Here is a 22714-nt window from a genome sequence, read left to right on the forward strand (position 1 = left end):
GGATTGAGACAGGGAGCCAGTGGTGCTACAAGCAGGAAGAAACTGATGCACTCAACTCAGTCTACAGAAACTATGAGATGTTGTAAAATGAACTTTAAAAGACATCCCAGGCTTGAACATGCCTTTTTTTTTTTTTAAACAAATTACAGATTTAAGGGCTTGCACTTGTATCCAAAAAAACCCATGTTCTCACCTATCCACGGCAAACACACAAAATAAAGCTGCTATAGGAGCACACCAAAAGCAATTGTTTGGAATGACGCTACCATCTGGTGGTCAAAAAAAAAAAAGCAGTTATGAATATGCCATGAAGGTATATTTGGAGTTGGCCCTTTAGGTAACTGTGGCTTTTCTGACTCCTTATTCATGTAATTGGCACCAACTACACTGAAAAGAACAGAATGAATTGCAACCCAGACTTCAGGAAGCCACCTGATGAGTTCATGTTTTTAAATGACACATTCATGACTGGTCATAAGCACAAGTAACTGTCTGAGGCTCTGAAACAGACTGCCAGTGATTTTTACATTCTCCGGCAACTTGAAAGGATAGGGACACCACACTGGCTACATTTAGCTATATAATAAAAGGAAGTAACACAAAACTAAATTCCCAAATCATTCCCAGATAAAAAGTAAGGCTATTCCCACCAATTTTCTGCTTATCCCTTTGAAAATAAGCTCTTCAGGGCCAACATTCACTCTTAGTGCATGGAGGAGAGTCCCTAGACTCCAGTCATTAGATGTTACTTTAATACAAGTATTTAATAAAAGCTACAATATTATCTGCAGAAAGGAAAAGTGAAAGATAATTTTTCCAAGTCAGATGATGTATAATAGTCCCTGTTGACCACAGCCATACTCATATATGTTATCACCAGCACCTTCAAAACTGAGTGCATAAAGCTGTGGTCATAGCAGAAAAGAAGAGCTTACATATGCATTAAAAAACAGCTTGGAGTTATAGCCTCCTTTCTTTAACCAGGCCCACGTATTCCTACTCTCTCCTTTCTAATACTGAAAGTAGGGTGTAAATACGGAGGGATATGGAATTACTGGTATGAAGGCAGTAATGTGTGGGGGACCTTCAAGTACCAAACTGGGAGCCTGCAGGAACTACGACAACAGAGAACAGAAAAACGAAATAAGACAACTGGAGATTATTGTGGTGGGGGCATCCATAAAAAAAAAAAGCTGGAGTTCCTACAACAATGAGTATAGATGACATAGGACACAAAGCTATAGAAAACCAGGCTTCATTAATTCAGCTGCTCAAAAAACTTGTTCTCACACATCTGTGTCCAGAGCATAAGGAAGAAAATATTTTAAAGTTGAGGAGGGAAGCTTTGATATAGACTGCAGTGGTATGATTTTTCAGATGCTGGTATTTCTCTGTTTTTTAGCACATTCACATTTAAAGCTTCTAGGATTCACAAATGTTACTTAAATCATTAACACTTAGGAGTGAGCCCTTTGTTTCCTAAGGCAGCAGCTGCCAACTCCAAAATGGCAAATTTATTATTCTGATCCTTACTTCTAACAGGACATTCCTTAATTTCACCCAAAATCTGAAATACCTAAAGGACATAGCTGTTTTTTCCTTTATATTACAGTAATTTGAAACACAGTACTCCACTGGTTCCTAAAAAAAGCAAGTGCTTCAATTCAAGGTTTTCATGAGAACACATGAAGTGTTTCATCATACACATATGATCTAACTCAGTCGTTATGTCCCCTGCCTTGCCTCACATATATTTCTTTACATCTAATCCTGTGCAAATGATAAAGGTCAAATATTAAATACTCTAGCATTTTCTCCTTTCCTCTCCTTACATTATTGCATTATTTTTTTTCCTCCTCTCCCTGTTAAAAATATCCCTTCTTCTCATACCCAAATGACCCCCTTGAAAGTGAGGCATCCTAAATTCTCCCCAATATCTCAGAAGATCAGATTCACGATGCTTCTACGCTCCTGGAAATGAACAAGAGCTTCTCATGCCACTTCCTCCTAAGAAGAACAATTTTGTGTTTTTAAGCTTTGGTCTTTATGGTAGACTGACTGTCAACTAAGAGTATGGGCTCGTTTTTGTTGCTCGGAAGCAATATACTTATGCTCTGTGTCCTTGCAAGAAATACACTGTGTAGATCGTGTTCGGTCAAAAGCCATTCCTGCAAGATCCGATAAAACTATCATCTTTGGTGCCACCTTGTGGAAAAAATACTGGCAAAGGGGCTTCTAAAAATACTGAACGCTTGTCTCTCTTTGCAGGTGCCTTTAACTGCTTAATTGCAGTAGATACTGGTAACCACTGTTAGCAGTGCTTCAGTTTTACAGATCACTAAACCAGGGTTTTACCACTCCAAAAAAGAGACACCATCATGGCTATCCTCCAGTTAGTGACAGAGAAAACTAAAAGCAGCCCAATGTATCGGATTCCTGAAAGATAAAGCACTATAAAAATAATGTATTCCTCCCAAATAACACAAATTGAAGTGATAGGTCAAAGGACACACAGCACAACCTCTCATGTGCTCGGAGCACACACTGGTATTTCTCCCTCACCTCTCTGAAACACTTGCGGAGGGGACAACCTCTTCCAGACACATAACTGCATATTAACACTATAGGCAGAGATGAAAGGAAAACTCAGCCCGCAGCCTAACAGCAGCAGGACACATTTATGCCGACCATCGTATTCTGGATGCACCTTTGCTAGTAACCAGACATAAAAACACATCCTAAAGGAGGACGGTGCCTATTTCTTAGGGCTATCCCCAGGCCATCCGGGGCCTGCTGCGAAGCCCAACGCTCCCACATTCTGCAGCATGAGAACAGCACCAATTTTTAGCTTTACTTCCATGGGAGAAGCCCGAGGAACCTCCACCGCCGCTTCCTGGCGCTCCCCCCCCACACAAATGGGGCGGGAGAAAGGGACTGAAGTCACCGCCACACCTGCGGTTTGCAAAGCAAAGCTCCCAAGGACACAAAAATAAATAAATAAATAAATAACGCACACTTTAAAAGCCTTAACCCACCCCCAGAGCGAGGCTGGCGGCAGCCCGCGGCTTGGGGTCGTGTGCGAGAGGCAGAAGCGGGCAGGGGCGCCGCGACACCTCATGGCGCCTCGCCTCGCCTCGCCGCCAACCGTCAACGGTCGCTGCCGGCGCGCGGGAAGGCGGCGGCGGCGCCTCGCGCTCGCGCCTCCCCCCGCCCCCACAGGCGGCGGCGGCCGCCGGGCGCGCGCCCCGCTCCTGTCGCCCCTCGCTGAGGGGGCGCGCGCAGGCGCGCAGCCCCATCGCGCGCGCGCAGCCGGCGGCCGTTGGCAGCCGTTAGCGGCGCCGCAGCGGCGGGGCGGTAGCGGCCGCGGCCTCGCCGGGCGGTTACTCTTTAACGTCCGCAGAGGGGCCGTCCTCATCCCGTCCCCCCTCCCCCCGCTCCGCCCACCTCCGCGCTCCTAAGCAGCCCTGCGGCGGCGCGGGAGGAGCTGGCTCTGCTCCTCTTCCCTCGCGGGCGGCTCTTGGGCTCCTTCCCCCCGGGCGGCTGAGGGGAGCGGGAACTCCCTCCTCCTCTTCCCCCCCCCCCCGTCCCCAGCCCCGGGCGGGCTGAGGAAGAGCGGAGCCCCCTTCTGCACCGCGAAAGGAGGGAGACCGTCCTTCCCCCAAGCCCCTGCCGGGCGAGGGGTTCCCCTTCCCCCGCCGGCCTCCCGCCCAAGCCGGAGCAGAGCTCGGGCAGGTGGAGGGGCAAAGGAGCGGGCCGCTTCCCCTCCCTCTCTGCCCCATGGGCAGCGGGGCCGGACCGGCGTGAACTCCTCCTTCGAGCCCGGGGAAGCCTCTCGCCATGGCTGTCGGCGGGCTCTGGGTCTCGCTGCTGCTGCTGGCCGGCATCGTGGCGGCCGTGGCGCTCTGCCGGCTTGCGGCTCGCCGCCGCCCGGGCGCTCTGCTCGCGGAGATGCTGAGCACCTTCCAGATCTGCGCCTGCACTAACGAGCTCTGCCTGCTCGCCGCCGCCGAGCTCCAGCCGCGCGCCGCGCTCACTCTCACCTACGGCTTCACCGTGCTGCACGGCTGGACGCTGGCCGGCAGCACGTGCAACCCGTGCGGCACCTTGCAGCAGCTCTGGGCGGCCGCGGTGCCGCTCAAGGCGGGCGGACTCCGGATCGGCGCGCAGTTTGCGGCCGCCGTGCTGGCCAGAGGATTTATGCACCTGGTCTGGAGCCTGGAGATCGCCGAGCCGCACTCCGGAGCGCTCTGGCAGCGCTGCAGCGATCCCCTGCAAACCACAGAGGCGCAGGCGTTTTTCATAGAGCTGCTCTTTTCTGCTGTTTTCCAGCTGGCCGTGCTGCAGTTGCACACTATTCATCCCAACCTCAGAGTCCATTTTATTGCTCTTCTCATCACCATGCTCGTGTATGCAGGTTAGTGTCTTTCTTTTTTTTTTTTTTCCCTCCCCTCTGTTACTACCATCAAGCTGTAAATTTCCAATTTGTTATTCTTTTAAAATGTGAGGACTCAAAATTATTTTTCTTAGATTAGAAAAATATATCCAAAAAAAAAAAAAAGCCTTTGGTCCTGCAAATGCACTGTGCACGCAGAGTTCACATGCAGTTTACATAAAGTTTGCCTGATTAGATTCTACTGCGCTTTTGCGGTTAAGAATGAAGTGAATTGCATATTCAAAACTATACGAAATCTGAGAATTCAGATTTCAGCTAAGAATTTCACCGAACGCTTGTTAAGATATCTTGGTGAAAAATCGTTGCGTTAATCTGGCTTTATATTGCATGAGATATTTCGGGCAAGGCGTGCCCCAGCGTGTCCTGGTCTTAAATAGCGCTATGGGAAAGCACCGCTGTCTGCGGGGGGGGGGGATGCTGATTGCTCCATGGCAGTGTACAGACCTGTAACCTGGATGTGCTATACTTAAAGAACTCGTAATTCGTATCAGTGACATCTACTCCGGCCAGCTTCCTGAAATCAGAACCAGAAGTGGGACACGGAAAGAAATGATGGTTTCACGAGTGCTTAAAATCTTAAGTGTTAAAAAAAAAAAAAAAAAGTTAGGTGCGGATTACATCGTGGCATCTACAAGCGTCGTGGGTCCCTCTCTGCAGTGCCCTGCGTGGCCCAGCGCTGCCTTGCCTTCGCCCCTGTCCCACCTCCTTCCTGCCTCCCTGGACCGGTGGGAGGGAAGAGGTGCGGGCAGTCAGCCTGAACTTCTGCCCGCTATGTGTCCGTGCTCCTTGCTCTCTCCAGCGTAGGGCTCCTACCTATGTGCGGTCGCTTAGGAATGGCTTTAAAGGGAGCGGGTTGTACTGGGAAGGCGATCCTGTGCTTTGGGGTACGGGGGGATGAGAGAGGGACGGTTACAGAGCTCCTTGTAGCGGGTTGTGCCTCTGCCGCTACCGCAGAGGAAGTCACCGCGGAAATGCTCAAATCAGTGTATACACATGAGAGAGGGAGAAAACTTCCTTCTCTGAAGACATCCAGAATGTCATTGACTCCTTGTCCGGGAGGTTTGACTATATTATGGTATCTAACATAGAACACAATACAATAGAACTTTTATAGAAAAACCTTATCCATTATGTTTAGCTGAAATATTAAAAAGATTCAAAGAGGTCCATGGAGAATTTAAAGATCTAACTTAGTAATTTGACCTACTTTCTAAAATTAATTTTTGAGGGCACAGGCAGGGTGTCAGTGTGCTTTAGCACACCAAGTATATTCCCGAATTGCTTGCTAAAAGCACAGTCAAAGATTATACTACCTCTCCCAGGCATAGAGGAAGCTGGATTCCTGATTAACATTCCTTTGCTGCTTAGTGAATAGTCGTGTAAAATAATGCGGGTCACGTTGCCTTTCCCTTGGCTGGTTCACACAGGGAATTCAAATCCCATGTTGTCGGCCAGGCTGGCCCCTTTCTAGCAGAAGGCTGTGTACCAGGTCTCCTTCCTTGACGTATATTTGGACTTGTTAAGGCTACCCAGTGCTGTCAATCTGCACATACTTCTAGGAAACATCACGTCTACTGAGCCCAGGCCTACTTCATGTGCGGTTTGACTATGCTGTATCATCTACAGAAGGTCTTGTACTACCTGGACTTTTTATTTTTTTAATCCAGTATCAAGACTGCTGTAAAATACGTATGCATTCCAGAGGTAAGATCTGAAACACGGTTTTGTCCCCTCATTACTGGAAAATCTAATTCTTTCTTGTACACTCTGCTCTAAGCTTCTTAAGGTTTGCATTCTTTGCTGTACACTCAGGTTCAAAAAGAAAGGTGAATAGTGCGTTCTTCCCCTCACAACAGTCAGGAGCCTGGTGTTTGCTGTGCGCTCCTGAGATGTGGACTGAAGCTTCTTGAAGTTAAGGACATAAAACCCAAGATTCCTATCGCTGAGCTATTATACAAAAAGTGTGGGAGCACTGCTGTTGCTATCACTTTCTTCCTGTGATAAAGTGACAGGGTTTTACTATTACAGATCTTTTCTTTCTTTCTTTCTCTTTCTTTCTTTCTTGAGCATGTTTTACAGGTTCCCAAAGCTTTCTTCTTGCCCCCTCTGCCCGCATACACACACAAACATTCCCCAGGATATATTCCCTCCTCCTGCCCCCTCACTTTTGAGGGCTGCTGATCAGGACCCCCCTCCCTTTCCCGCACCCGCTCAGCACATCCCCTTGACAGCATGCAGAGTAACTGAGGCCGTAACAGCTGTCAGATGGATCCTGCTGCCTCACTCACCATTTTGGGGGGATTCCCTAGTCGCTGGGTACCTGATACCTGGGAGATGGCCACCACCTGTGTCCGGTGTGTACAATATATCCCGCAGGTCCCGTGCGTAGCCCTGTCTACTCTCTGTTCCACCTCTCCTCTCCCATGTGTGAAACAGGCAGTAGCAGGACCATGCAGCTCACAGTTGATTTGTTTTGGGGTTTTTTGTTTTTTTTTGTTTTTGTTTTTTCCAGGAGTGGGGTGGTAATAGTATTTGGGGCTGCATCCTTTTCCATAACCACAGTCTTCTTCATAGGACTTTGTATGTTCTTCCAGGATACGTTCCTCATCTCTGCCAAGGGGGAGATTTCCCTTGCCCCAATCTGGGAAAAAGTGCTTCATATAAATAGTAGGGAGAGGAGGCTTCTACATTAGGTGTTACAGACGGCGACCTCCAGCAGGTGAAGTTCGGTATATGGTCATTGAAGATGGGCAGATGCTTAACTTAGCTGGACTGGATCATTCTCAGGAAATCTTTTGCACCTCTTTGATAACTTTTTATAAGGAACTTGAGCACTTTCTTTAAGAAGAGTGAATCTTTTTCCACTTACCCAACACCAAAGGGCTAGGCAACCAGCACCAAATTTAGGCAAAGCAATGCTGAGTTAGACAAACTGGTAACAACCTTATTTTTTTCCCTATAAAAATACCACATAGTTTATAATATTGTACAAATAATGATTTTTCAAACTTTAGTTTGAAAGATATGGTGTTCTAGGTAGGAACTCCAAAAGACACATTAAACTTACAAAACAAAATTCATGTTAATGGTTTCCTTTCATACTTTGTTTTTAAAAACCAATTTGATTGTGCTTTTAGAACCTATATTTATTCACTTATGAATGAACCAGAAATGTTAGAAAGTACATCTCTTCTATTATGCATCATATTTCAGCCTATCTAAAAAGTGACTGCAAGAAGGAATTTCTCTTACTCCATATCAAATTTGGCTTGGGTAAAATTTTGAAATATAGCCATATCCTTATGGCTTATACCCATCTAAATTAATTGATATACATACAGGGCTGGAAAACATTAAATCATATTTTTACAGTTGAATGAGTTAAATTGATGGGAAAAGTAAGTGTTGGTAGGTCACTGTTGTATGTACCCCATGAAAGTTACTTAGGTATACCATGCAACTTATTCCAAAAAGAACATCATATGATAAAGTAAATATTTTCAAAATTAAAACCTGTTCCTGTAGCTTTTCTTCTGCAATTTCTCTTTTATGGCTATAAATACTGGGATTTTTTTTCTATTTATTCTTACACAGACAGAGTTTTTATATAAGCGCATATTGTACACAAAGCTCCAATACCATATTCATTCCGTTTCTTCTACTGGATAGAAGGAAAAAGAGATAGTTGTATCTTTAAGTGTTAACAGAATATATCAGAGGCTAAGGATACAGACCATACACATGTTGGTAAAGGAAAATTTGGGGGATTTCCTGTGGGAAAATTAGAGAAAGAACCCCCCCACACCTTTTTAGGGCTTTTTCATTTACAGGCAATATTACAAAGAAGTCAGAATTGCATGAAATAGATTAGATGTTTCTGAGCCTAACATGTCAAGGCAAAAATGTCAAGTATTTTTTTTAATTCTAAGGTTTTTTTCCTAATTTTGCTTTTGCCTATAGTAATTTTAAATTAAAATTATCTTCTCACACACTGTGCTGGAGCACACATTAGGTTTATGTTTGCTGTGTCAAAGATGTTACACTTCCTTTCCCATCAAATCATTTATCATTTCCAGGACACAGACTCTGAGATGCAGCATTGTATTTCCTAGCATGATTTACCATTCTGTCACTTTTAAATGTGGTAACACTACCACAGGATCTTTTTACCTATTTAATACTACATAAAAGTTTTAATTAGTTAATACAAGTGGCCTTGGCCTATGGTTGATATTCTAGTAGTTATTAATAATGAATATTGGAGAAATAGAGCAGTTAAAACTGTCTAATGTTTAATGTATGTTCAGAAACTGCTTCTTGAGGGTGAAATTCTGCTCTTGGGTGTGTTTTTGTGCGTATAAGAGTAGGAGTGGTGACTTTATACATAGATGGAAGTAAAGTAAATTATGTTACATGGCCTTTCCAGCAGCAGTGGAAGCTGTTAACGTGTCAAGATGCAGAATAACAGAGTGCACAGTAAATCTGGGCTGCTATTGAGCACAGGCATCAAATCAGAGTGAATGGAATAGGTCAACAAAGATTAAAACCTTCACAGACTGTAATAATGGTAAAAGGAATAATAAGGAGGATATAAAAACAGAAATACCGAAGAACAGAATGACAAAGAACTTAATTAAAACTTTCAGGAAATGATTGTTAATCCTGTGACAGAGCCAGATATCAGAAGGAACCTATGACTAATGGGCATTACAGCAGCATAAGATTCGTACAAAGAGCAAGTTCAAAGCTCATGCTAACTTCTTCGGCCTGCGAAAATGAAGATTAAGAAACTTAAGTGAATATAATTAGATAATATTATATAGGAATAGACTGACAGATAAAACAGACATGGGCAGTTAGCAAATAATAGTACAGAAATATAGAAATTTGTTTTATGATGGCTGCTTTTTCAGCAAGATTGCAATGACAGGAACAACATGTCAAGATTAAAAACACTTACCCTCAGGTTCATCTGTGATGTAATTACAATTTAGCCCCATAATGTAATATGTTTGGATTTAATTTAGAGAGCTTTAGGCAACTTCATTTATATCTAAAGTCAGAAGCAGATAAAGATGCTCGGCTTCTTTCAGAAACAATCCTTTTTCAAGACAGTGGAGTGGGCTCCTCCCCCCTTTAAGTAACATATAGCATGAATGTGAAGACTTTTTGCCCAGTTATTACCATATGATAATGTTAGTGTTCTGTAAATAAAGTGTAGAGATCACTTAAGAAAGAACAGCATTTGATAATTTTTCGCATTATCATGCATATTAAGTGTTACTATAGTGTGTATAACACTGGGGATGTAATGGAAGCTAAATGTTTATTTACTAACACTTGTGTAATTTCTGTCAGTTCTAAAAGCATGATATGAACTATAAGCAAGACAGTTTCAGCAAAATGATAGCAAAGCAGCTTATAGTTTTATTAACAGAAACATTCAACGTTAGCCAAACCCATATCTTTAAACAATATTTGCTAGAAAGAGATAAAGCAAATTACAGCCTATGCTTCAGATATTTAAAAACCTGTTTTAAAAAACTGTTGCCCAGTTTAACATACCGTATCATTTGGTAAATAACTGTTCAGAAAAGTTTCTGTTAAAATGATTTCTGCTAATGCATTTTATCGCAGGGTATGCATTTCTTGTTGCGTTTACATTTACAGTGTATTTACATTTCAGTATTTCATTTAAAATAAGTATTTGTCAAAAAAGATGGTTTGATTTCATGTTGTTTACATTTTATTTCAGGTGGAAATCTCACAGGAGCAATATTTAACCCAGCATTGGCTTTTTCATTACATCCATATTGTTTCTATGACAATTTTTTGAGTTATTCACTAGTATATTGGATAGCACCATGCTTAGGTAAGTTCTTAAAATTGTTATCTACTTTGAGAAAGTGTTATGTAGTACATGGTTCAAAAATCAGGAAATAGGTATTCTTTATTTCCTAGTCTACTAGTTTTCTGTCTCAAATAAAAGCCACAAGATGCTTATCTATAACTTACATGTAGAAGTCATTCAGATTCATAGTTTCCTTTTGCAAATGTAGGCTGTATATTTTAAACTTGTTTAATGGTTTATGTAGGGTACCTATAACTTAATACAGTCTGTTTTGCAAAGCAGGGTTAGATAATTGCTTAGTTCATATGTTGTGTTCAAAATTTAAGTACTTATGGGACAGTTTGAACAATATCATTTATTGTACCTAGCAAAACAAATAATAGGCTAATTCTAAATGGAAAACATTTAGGTTAAGGTTAACTAGTAAGTTATAAACCAACAGCTGTTTACTCTGGAATGTGATCCTTTTGGAGCTGCCTGCTTGTGCCTCAGTATTGAAATCCAGCCTGTTTGAGGTATGCTGGGTATTCTCACATTGACCAAAACCCCACCAAATATTAGCCAGACCTGTAGATTCTAGCAGAATCTTAAAAAGGAGAAGAGGCCGCCTGAAAGCTAATATTAACCTGATAAAGTTCAAAAAGAGATACAAATTGGTTAGCATGCAGTCAGTTTCTGTCTTGCTTTGTGACATTATACAAGAATATATATGTATTTTTAGATATTAGGACAAGTGCTTAAAATAGGCTATCTCAATTATCATTATAAAAGCAAATCTTTTTCATCTCATAGTGCCTAAACTTTGGAGTTCCCATTCTATATCCCCCCCGCCCCCAATCACTATAACAAATAATCCGCTTTTAGTCTAAGAATAAGGAATGCATATATGAGTAACTAGAATTTTTCCAACTTAAATTCCAGTTTTAATTTGGAAGTTGTTGATTTTTAACTTCTGGTTCTGTTCAGATAGAAATGCTTCATGTAATACTGTTGATTGTTTATAGTTACTCCTACTAATCTTGAGCCTTATGCTTTGAGACACATGAGACAGTCAACTAATCTCGAGTTCTTTAATGACTGTTAATCCTACTAGAAGATGCAACAGTAGTACAGGAAGCAAGGTGAGCTGTGAAATACATATGGAAAACATCCCAAAGGACTCCAATTATAACTAATAACTTATTTGTCCTCTCGGAGTGCATGTCTGTGCATGTTCCAGTTGTAGTGACTCTCAGTAAGTCAAAATGGAGGAAACTATTTTTTTTAATCTAACTGAAATTCACTTTAATATCGTTTTCTTGAACTGGGCATCCAAACAGGATGCCTGAACAATTGAGTAAGCTTGCACTGTTTCAGTTAGCAGCTAATGAAATGCTTTAAGCAAGATTGATGAGATCACCTGTGTCCTAATAGGACATGATATGATACTTCTTAGAATTCAAGTTTAGATTCTGATACATTAACTTATTACCACCTGATATCCATTTTGAGATTATCTGGCTTGTAAGTACCTGGACTTTGATATTTTGACAACTGGCATAAAGAAATAGGAATGCTGAAACACCTTGTTCTGCTTATTTAGCAAGGTGCACTCAGAACTGTTTTGCAGAAGACCTTCAGGTGATTGAGGCTTTAGTAAGAAAAACAGCAGCTGTTGAGTCAACTGGAAATGTGACTTCAATTCAGAATGTGGTTAGGGAGTAACGTTACATTTTTATGAAGATTCATAAACACTGGGTTTATCTTTCGTTGATATATAGAAAACACATACAGGAGACCTTGAATGCTGTCTATAATTTATTAGGGAAATGATTTCCAGACAAAGTAGTTGTAAACATGTAAATACTCAGGACACTTCACTTTCTGAGTGGTGTTACTACTGTAGCCAAACATTTTGTTACAGATGTTAGGTCTGTGGATCACCTGAAGGGCAGAGTTGTTTATTGTAATATGAATATTTCATTACAAAACAAGGAATTTCATGTATGTGTATACCTCATCTTATAAACCAAGAGTTGTAAACAAATGTAAGGGATCTGAGGGGAAAATACAGAGAAGATGCATTTGAAAATTGAATTGATGGATTCAGGAATGCAGATCTACAAATCTACCACCAAGTGACATTTTTTTCTAACACTTTTTGGAAATTTGAACATAATAGAAGTTTTTTTTTTTTTTTTCTTCCAGAATTGAACCAAATGATGAGGTATTTAGGAATTATAATAATAGGACCCTAATGAAAAGAACCTCTATAAAAAGAACCTCATAAAAGTAGATGATGAGGGAAGGGATATTTTAAATGCAGTTTTAAAATTACTTTCAGAATCCATCTGTCAGTAGAAATATTGTTTCAGACTTCCTAGAAACAGAGTCATAATGAGACATTTAAGTATCCAGGACAAAATGTTAATTTGATGTCTCACTTTTCCCAGCATCAGCATCTTGGATGGTTAAATTACGTTGTTCTTATTTGGGGAAATTCTTTTAGGAGACATTAGGTTTTTTTGTGATTTGCTATAATATGCATATGCAGTACCACGGACTAGCATACCGTGAAACTCCAGATTGCCTGTGCAAAATGTAATATGGTCTCATTTATAGCCATATCAGATACCCATGAGGACACAGAGACTGAGACCATTCGGTATATAATGGACATCCTGATCTAGCCATGAAACAATGCTTAACCCCCTCTCTAAAACAATTTGCTTAGAAAAGACACTTGGAACAAGAGGCAGATTGATAGTCACCTTCACAAAAGGAAAAAAATTGGAAATTTTCTTCTGGATAAGCCAATCCACTGGTGTTTTATGGTCTTTCATGAAAATAATCTTGGAACTGTAGTTAAGGAACTCATTTTTCAAAATGGTTTTACTGAAGTTTCAGTGAAGGTGATTCTACAGTAACATCAAAAAAACTCTAGTAAATATAGATGTTAGCAAGTGTTTATGGCTTAGCACTGACAGGCTTAACTGCTGAGCTGAGAACGCAGAAGCAGTAAGTACCAACGAGATAAAAAAGACAGTTTCTGTTTCAATGATGTCACTTACTGTGAGTTTGTGTTAAGGATCACTGACAAAGGAATTCATTTCAATTGTCCAGGCAGTGAATGCACCAGGGCCAATTACACCGTTAATAATGATAGTGACCGAGCTAATGCTTCTGCTTCACACCAAGGAGATGGCAGCTATGGTTGGAAGAGCTGGTGATAAAATACTAGACATGAGGGCAATAAAATGCAACTCTTTCCTAGACAAGTGCCAGCCTATCATCCTGCTAGGTTACTAACACTATAAAAGGAGAATCAATGCCTATTTCTTTAGATCAGTTTTACTAGAAAGACTACTACTGTTCCTCAGAAGGAAACCATTTTTCACCATCAGAATAGAAAATAAATGACACAAAAGTCACTTAGCGGTAGAAGTAAATAGAGGAGGTATGTAAGAGAAAAGGCTACAAGTGGAACTTTCACCCTTCTGTTCAGAAGAGAAGGTGTTCAGAGATTTTCATCAAGTTCAGCACATTTATGCATGGACCTTGGGGAAGAAACAAGAATTGCAAGTCCATGTGCAGTGCTGTGATCAGAATCAGGGAGACTTGGTGGGACAGCATGCACAGCTAGAGCGTGTTCATGGGTAGGGAAAGAGGAGGAGGAGGAGTTGTGCTCTATGTTAAGAAGTTCCTTGGCCATGGAGAACTGCAGTAACCAGTGCTGTGCCTGTTTAAGAGTCTCTGGATCTAGATCAGAGGGGAGGTGTTAGTGGGGATGTTTTGATGGGGGTCTGTTACAGGCCATCTCGCCGACTGTAGGTAGCAAATGAGGTTTTTCAACAAGCAGCTAGCCAAAGTCTCCCGCTTCCAGACGCTGGTCCTCTTGGGGCTTTTCAGCTATGCAGACATCATTTGGGAGAGCAAAACATCGATGTGCGTGCAATCCAGGAAGCTCCTAGGAAACTGTCACCAACAAAGTCTAATGCAGATACTAGAAGGGCCAACCAGTGGTAATGCTGTACTTGACCTGCTCACAAACAGGGAAGAATTGGTGGCAAATATGGCTGTTTGGGTCACAGTCCTCACAAGAGTTCAGGGTCCAGAGGAAGGCTGGGAAGATAAACAACAGAGCTGTTTGGACTTTGGACTTTAAGAGAACAAAATTCTGCTTACTTAGGGAATTGCTAGGCAGAATTCTCTGGGAAGCTGCCGCAAAGGGGAAAGGTGTCCAGGAAAGCTGATTGATTTTTATTTATTTATTTATTTCAAGAAAGCTAATTGAGAGCTCAGCAACATTCTGGTGCGCAGGAACAATCTGGTGTGCAGTTAAACTGGGAATTTTGACAGGAGGCCTTTCCCAGTTCACTAGACAAGGAGCGTCTCTGTGAACAAAGAGCAAAAGGAAAGCATGTAAGAAGTGGAAACAAGGACAGGCAGTAAAGGAAGAGTATAAAAGCTTTACTCAGACACTTAGGAACAAAATCAGGAAGGCCAAACCAAGCTGGAACTAAAACTAGGGACATACAGGGTAGCAAGAAGGGGATTCTACAAGTGTCCTAGTGGCAAAAAAAAAAAAGTTCAGAGAGAATTTGTTCTGTTGATGGATGGAGGAGAAAACGTAGTGATGGATGACATGGAAAAGGCTGAGGTACTCAATGTCTTTTTGCCTCAGTCTTCCCCAAAAAAGTTTGCTCCCAACCCTCTACATAAAACACTAAGTTTGCAGAATGAGAAAGGCAGTCAGTAGTGAGGGAGCAACAGGTTAGGAACTACACAGAGAAGCTGGATGAACACAAATCCATTGGGTCAACTGGGATTTACCTAAAAATGCTGCAGGAGTTGGCTGATGTGATTGTGAGGATATTGTCCATCACTTATAAAAAGTTATGGCAGTTGGAATTGCTCCCTGACAACTGGAAGCATGCTAATATTGCACCTGTCTTTAAGAAGGACAAGGAAGATGGTCTCACCTCAGTCACTAGAAAGATTGTGGAGCACCTCTCCTTGGAATCCATGTCCAACCATATGAAAGACAAGAAGGTAATCAGGAAGAGTCCACAGCTGTACCAAGAGCAACCCATGCTTGACCAACTTGACTGCCTTCTGTGCTGAAATGACTGGCTATGTGAACGAGGGGAGAGCAGTAGATGTAAAATACCTTGACTTTGGTAAGGCTTCTGACAGCTGCCACCACGTTCTCTGTTCAAAGCCAAGGACGTATGGGCTAGAAATTGGCTGGACCACTGGGCTCAAAAGGTAGTAGTCAGTGGCTTGACTTCTGGTTGATGGCCAGTAACACTCAAAGTATCCCAGTGTCAGTACTGGGGTTGATATGGTATTGTTCTATACCTTCATCAGTGACCTGGGTGGTGAGACAGGATGTACCCTCAGCAAGCTTGCAGATGGTGATGAATTAGGAGGAGGGGCTGACGCACAAAACCACTAAAGTTTCAAGCCAGAAACTTGAGGATTGGGCCAATGGACTGGGCTGACAAGGATAAGTAAGTGTGAAGTTCTGCACCTGGGCTGGTACATAGCCCCCTATACCCACGCGCACATGCAAATATGTATGTGTATATATTTCCATATGAACCCCTGTGAATCAGTAAAAGCTGCAAGCCGATTCACTGAGTAGTAACCCTGCTGTGTTACACTGATGCCCCATTGAAAGGGAGCCCACAGTTTGCTTGCTCTCTTTGCAAATAACACAAACCACGTGCTTCGGGGAGGTGCGGCCAGCAGACCTAGGGATGTCACTGTCTCTCTTAATACTTGTGAGGCAGCATCTGGAAAAGTGTCCAATTTGGGAGCCCTCAGTTCAAAAGGGATGTGGAGAAAATTGAGAGGATTCAGTGGAGGACTATCAAGATGGTCAAAGGTCTAGCGTACATGATCTGTGAGGAGAGGCTGAGGGACCTGGACTTGTTTAGGCTGGCAAAGATGAGATGAAAGGGTGATTTGTAGCAGTCTACAGTTACTTGAGTAGCTGCAAGGATGACAGAGACAAACTGTTCTCGTTACTGGCAGATAAGGTAACAAGAGACAATGTCTGCAAATTGTGGCTTGGGAGGTTCAGACTGGACTTTATGAAAACCACCTTCATGAGGACAGCACTGCAGCATTGAAACTAGTTACTAGGAGAGGTGGTGGAGTCTCCATCTTTGGAGGTTTTCCAGGAGGCAGCTAGACAAAGCCACACAGACCTGATCTTGTGCAGGTGATAGTCCTGCGCTGAGTGGGAGGTTGGACTAGAGAGAGCGCTTCCAACAAGTGTTTCTGTGATTCTAAGAAACTTCAGGAAATATAAGCTGTGGGAGTGGTTCTGGGTGAGGAATACTCTGGACCAGAATACTCTTCCCTTCTGAAACAGAACATGCATTTTTTTTTTTCCCCCCAGAGAAAAATCTTAATCTACTTTCTCTGTGTTTAGATGTCATTCTCATGAAGAATCTACAATCTCTTAACTTTATCAACATGTCCTTCATATTGACAATGCAGAATAATCTTTAGGCTTCACTAGCTCTCCCCAGCCCTTGCTTTATAAAACCTACAGTTAGAGGACATTTTTCAGCTTCAAAATAAACCCTAAACTGGAATGATCCTCCAAAAACCCCACTGTCCTGTACCTGTTTGCAATACCTTATAACAATGCAGTTATTAAAACAGATATTGCTAGTGAACTCAGCCTTATCCTAATTAATTGCTGAGAAATCAAGATTCAGTTGGTCGGTCTGTCATTTATATGCCCTGTCACAAAGGTAGGAGGCCATACGTGGCAAGAGGAAGGTGCCCAATGAATTCATCTGGTCAAAGTTTTCCATCCTTGGCTTATACGCATCAGAAGCAAAACATACTAAAGCAAACATTCAGAGAACTAAATTGTCGACACTTATGGACATTTGCAAGGTGTATTGAAGCTTTCTTTGCAAGAAATTATGTTTGTGTTTTCAAAAAGTATTGACTGTCTCCAACCTTTTCATTCTTCTGCAGTCTCCACTGTATGTTAAACTCTCAAATATTTTAACATGTTTATTTGTAATACCAGTACTGTGTCCTTCTCAAATATATTTACACAAAGGTCTTTTTTTGTATTTTGTCTTTTCAGGTACAATACTTGTCGCTTTTGTATGGGATGAAATCCTTCCTCGGATATCTTGAGACCAGATTCTGAACTCCAGCAATACTACATTAAAAAACAAACAAACAAACAAAAAAGTTAAATTGCAGCCAGCTGTGGAAAGGAAGCTTTCAGAAAACTGCTGACATTAATTTCTACATCACCTTTCAGTGTGTTCTCAGATTTTGTGTTTTGAAGTACATGACTTATAGGACTTTACACTGAAACTCTTATTTTGTAATAGCATATTGGGATATTGAGAGTATTTACCAACATTTTCAGTTAAGCCATATGAATGTGCAGAAAAGGACTGTTAAATATTGAAACTTTGTCACTTTAGCCATAAGTGCCATTTGCTGACCTTTACTACAAATGCATATAAAATTAATTTTAGAGAAATACAGTCTTTTCAGGTTTGATTTTATTGGTTTCTTCCCGTAGACAGCACCTGCAAAAAAGGAGCTGAAGATTTCATTCTTTTAGTGACCTCAACATATGGCACTTCTGAGAGGAAGAAAGGCTGCACTGCTTACTAGAAGAATCTTCACAGCTCCATTCTAGAGGTACCCTACACCCCCCCCCCCCCAAAAAAAAAAAAAGTGTAGGACCAACATTGTTTTAATAATACTCATTGCAGGTAAGTAACTCCTCTCTTCCTTTTGGGAAGACTGCCCCATCCTGTCTCACTATAGTCTACTGAATGTTTATCTTAGCTGGGAAGAGTGTTAATAAAGTACTGATAAAATTCTATAGAAATACAAGTCAAAGTGCATTTTAGGGAAAACAACAATCTTATCCTGATTACTACTGCCTTTTCAGAAATAGAATAGACAGTATATAAGGATGAACAATTTGGAACTTGATTTATCCTTGATTTTACATAGTAAGTCTTATCAGATACTCCAGCAAATTGATTTATTTCAAGAAAAGTAAGAGAAAAGAGCTAAAAACATAGGAAAGCTACATACCCACTCCAACTGGCATGAACATGCTCTTTATAGCCTTGGTTGAGGTGAAGAGCGCAGCTAGCTACCCGTCCTCTGAAGTTCTGTTTGCAGCATGACCTTTCTTTTCCTGGCTCCTGTATAATTGTTATATAGGTGACATGCCAAAATACAGTTTTCACATTTAAGATTAAATTAGGTTTTTCACTTCATAGTTACCAGGTTTGAAAGGAGACACGCTTAACAAGTTCTATAAAAATCTCAGTAGCAGGGCCCTCTACTCATTACATAAGTCATCTCAGTACCGAACTAGTATTTTACAGCTTTGTTCACCTTGCAAACCATAATTTAAGAGGGGAGAGAATCGGACAAGGTTTTTTGCACAGTAAAATACTGAACCAAGTCTTAAAGCAGCTACTGTTCTCAGCTCTCTTTTTTGAAAGAGTTTGAGAAGTAAATGATTTAATGTAATTTCTTATTTGTTTCAATAAAATCTTTTCTTGTTCTAATTTTTTGACATATGTTTAGAATACCTTGCAAAATGAAATCAACTGTCTGGACATACTTTTCATACAACAGTCTTAGTCCACAGCCCTGTATTCAGTCATCAAAAAAAAAAAAAAAAGCACCCCCTGCCCGCCCCCAAACACACACACAAATGAGCCTGCTAATACACAAAAAGCTACTGTTGGATTTCTCCTTAAGCAGCATTTTGGTACTATTGTGAGTAGGCATACTCTAGGGAACTTATCTTTGATCAGGTTCTTCAGGGCAAGGACTAAACACCACCCCACGGCTAGCTCGAGCTCATCCTTTAGCTGCTCTTTCTTACATTCAGCCACTTACTTACCTAAAACACAACTATGGAGGGCTGCTACAATGCAGAATAAAACTGATGCATACAACTGTGAAACCTGTACACTTGTAGGAAGACATTGTTCAGACACTTAAAGCATTATGGTCCCATCAGTCTCTGATGATTCAAATCTGCCCCCATTTCTAAAACACACTCGTTGACTTTTACCAGTCAGTGTCAGTTGATTTTCTGCCTTTACCAGTTTCACCTATTTTAAGGTGACCCATACCTTACAGATTCCTCCCCCCCTTGGGGCTTTGCTTTTACTGCAGTACTCAAGCCCAGTTTTTAGCCTGGGTTCTTATGAAATGTCATGAATTGGTCTGAGTGTCTCTCACGCTCATGAGGCCAGAGGGTAAAGATCTCAAAAATAAAACTCAAAGAGCTTAAGGGGTGGCAGGGAGATGAGAAACTAGCGATACAAATCAACAGAAAGCCCAGTTTTGCTAGATTAGAGACCCTCTTTTCATTTTATTTTCAAAGGTCTGTAAGCAAAGGGGTCAGATCTGACTTCTGTGTGTATATTGTTTATTTTGGCATAGCATGTAGTTTAAAAAGAAAAATTAGGTACAAATCTGGGGGATTAACAAGTAGCTTCTCTATTTATAGCCACCTGAAGTAGAATTGTTAAGAATTAGACATGCCTTAAATCAACTAAACTAAGGCTAAACAAAAGCAAAAAAGAAGCAAGTAGTAAAAAGAATGAAAAATAAAGCTATGTTAAGAATTGAATTTAACTACTGTATTGATAGTATAGACAATATTTTAAACTCAAAATATGTAAGTAAAGTTTGCTTATGGAAATTTTTGGCAGAAAACTCACAAATGGTCTAAGTATAAAGTTTTTAAGATAAATCCTGTAAACTGACATAAGACACTAATTCTCAACATTACCTTCAGAGCTCATCCAGAGCTGTTTTTTCCCAACTGAAATTAATACTAATCTGTCAATTTAACAGGGAGCATCATAAAATAACTGCACTTGGAGCTCTGTATCAATATAACACAAGATACTCTTTCTTCCAGAGCTTGCTACTGCTTGGACGTAGCGTCAGTACTTCAGTTCCTCTGTAGGTTAACTCTGCCTGTCTGCCAGGATATCTAAAAAACAGATACAGTTTATTTTTAATATGAAAAGCAACAGAAACACCACATTTCAGGAACTAAGACTTGTGCAAAAATCAAAACAGTCTGTTTTAAGCATGAATTGCTATTTAGAGGTGTGGCAGAACACAACTATCCCCCCCATCTCAGGCCCAAAGTGTGGTGGAGCACAACTATCCCCCCCCCCACACACACACACACACCTCAGGCCCCAGCTGACCGCAAATAACTGACAGCACCCAGAGCTGACAAGGAGAAACTAGGTGATACTAGTTGCAACTGGTGAGGCCAGAAATGGGCATGAGATCAGCACAAGGGATTATATTTTCCCCAACATGGCATGAGATCAGCAAAAATGTATATTTTCCCCAACACATCATGAGATCAGCAAAAAAGGTACATCTCCACACCAAATATTGTGTGACCATGAGTCAAACTCCGTGCCCATAAATAGCGCTGCAGCCTAGAGCCCATGGAGCTCTCCTGCCCAGCAGCGGGTGCACGGCGGTGAATCTCCCTTGAGCTGGGACGCCGCTCAAGGTTCTTAACTCCTGGAGTTAAGAGAACCTCTGACAAGAAACCAAGACTCGGGCACTAACAAATGTGCAGTAAGATTTGCTCGCTATGACTACACTGTATCGCCATCTTCAATAAATGTTTGCAATAAACCCAGAGCTAATACTAATAACCTAATAACCAATAACCTCCCCTCTCCGCCCCCGCGACAAGAGTTTCATGAATTTTTTTTCCTGAACTACAGTACTGGTAGTGTTTTAGTACTGCTTAGCTATCCCAAATCTCACCATTCCAAGATTCTCTAAATGGCAGCGCAGAAGTTAAAGCATCGCTCTGTACCCTCCCTTCTAACTCTCTACCCCTACCTTAAAAAAATATATATATATGCATTTATATAAAATATATACACATACAATAAGAGTGGTAAAGCAGTAATGATGGGAGAATACAAGTAAAGCCTACATGGTACCTCCTTTTTAACTCAATCCCAGAAAGATTTAATTTAAGAGCCAGACAGATGTTGGTTTAGGTCTTAGTCAAACATTTCTCTTCTCTACAACTCCCAATAAACAGCTGCTTGGCATCACTGCTTTAGCCCATTTAGCTCATTTCTGGGAGGCTCAGCAAAGAAACAAGTGAATAACAGAAAGGCCATTTATTATGGTTAATTTTACAGAGCTTTAATTTCCCTTTCAGGTCAAAGCAGAACACTAGTAAGACAATAACTGATATTTCTGCAGCTTCTGCCTATCTCTCTTGCATGCTACTGTCAGCAAAAGGACATGAGTATGCTGAGTTATCTGTAACAGTAAATGCTGTTGACTTTAAAGTTCTGCTAGTTCACACTGGTTCTACGAAATCACGACTTGATTTTTTTTCCCAGCCGCCATTCATTATCTAGACTCCTGTAGCCTATGGCACTGAGTTGCTCACTGACAAGAGTTTAAAGTATTTTATTCGTTCATTGTTGTAATACACTGCAAAGTATTATCATTTGCACACTTTCATATAAAAGACTAGGAGTAACTGTAGAAAAGGGAAACCTGACCAAAGTTTTATTGTTGGTATACTAGAAATCTTCTGCCATCATCCATGCTTTTCCAGTCTGCACACAGGCCATGCGACACAGAGGAATTTAATTTTCATAATTCCCAAGTATTAGCTTATGTTCTTTTGCATATTGTTTACGGTAGACAGAGATGAGCTCTGAATTTCAAAGCTGACTACAAGCTTCGTGTAAGATGTCTTTTTGCCTAACATGCCAAATAATTTATTCAGCAACATCAATAGTTCACAATACTGTTAAATCATCACTAATTTGACTGACGCATTTCCAATGAATAGTAAAGAGCAGCTATAATTAGCATATGCCACATACCTCATAACCAAGCCATAGCCCAAAGTGCTAGGCAGGACAGAACCACTCAATACTGTTCCAAGAGCGTAGGACTGTTAAAACTGTTCACATACCAGCATAGTCATGTTGGGAGACTTTGACAAGTCAACTTCAGAGCCGATGACAGTGGAGGTTTAATGTCAGACAGTTGAATATTCAGGAAAATTTCAAATCTGCTATTGTTGCCTCATGGCAAAAACATCAGCAAGCGCAGGGACATGAAACAAGTAAAAGGGAGCTCCAGCGGGACTAAGCTCTCTCAGCTTCCTACATTTGGGATATGTCACAGTAAGACTAATTCTGTCTTACAGAGGTGGTGTGCCAATATTCTGCCCATTTACTCTCGCATCTGGTTAAATTTATATATAATGAAAAGTCCAGCAAAGCCATTTTCATCAAAGAGCACCAATAACTCAAAGGAGGTCTGCTCAGAGTTCCCAGCGGCCAGCAGCTTGCTGAAGTAAATGACTGAGAACTGCAACAGAG

At 41.3% G+C, this 22714-nt stretch overlaps 1 protein-coding gene across 1 annotated transcript; it reads left to right on the top strand.

Moving 5' to 3' along the window:
- Positions 1-3612: 3612 nt before the first annotated feature.
- On the top strand, positions 3613-17478 carry AQP11 (aquaporin 11). The gene is made up of 3 exons (XM_067289611.1): positions 3613-4414; positions 10209-10325; positions 17401-17478. Exons 1-3 carry the CDS (start codon positions 3838-3840, stop codon positions 17451-17453), a joined length of 747 nt encoding a protein of 248 aa, XP_067145712.1. The 5' UTR covers positions 3613-3837; the 3' UTR covers positions 17454-17478.
- Positions 17479-22714: the final 5236 nt, after the last annotated feature.

The sequence above is a fragment of the Apteryx mantelli genome, chromosome 1 (genome assembly GCF_036417845.1).
Source record: "Apteryx mantelli isolate bAptMan1 chromosome 1, bAptMan1.hap1, whole genome shotgun sequence".
In the NCBI taxonomy this organism is placed as follows: Eukaryota; Metazoa; Chordata; class Aves; order Apterygiformes; family Apterygidae; genus Apteryx; species Apteryx mantelli.

Bases quoted from the DNA above. Each gene is read 5' to 3' on its own strand.
- AQP11 (XM_067289611.1), top strand. From the start codon at position 3,838: ATGGCTGTCGGCGGGCTCTGGGTCTCGCTGCTGCTGCTGGCCGGCATC. The intron at 4,415-10,208 runs GTTAGTGTCTTT...ATTTTATTTCAG, and splicing joins CACCATGCTCGTGTATGCAG to GTGGAAATCTCACAGGAGCA. The intron at 10,326-17,400 runs GTAAGTTCTTAA...TTGTCTTTTCAG, and splicing joins TTGGATAGCACCATGCTTAG to GTACAATACTTGTCGCTTTT.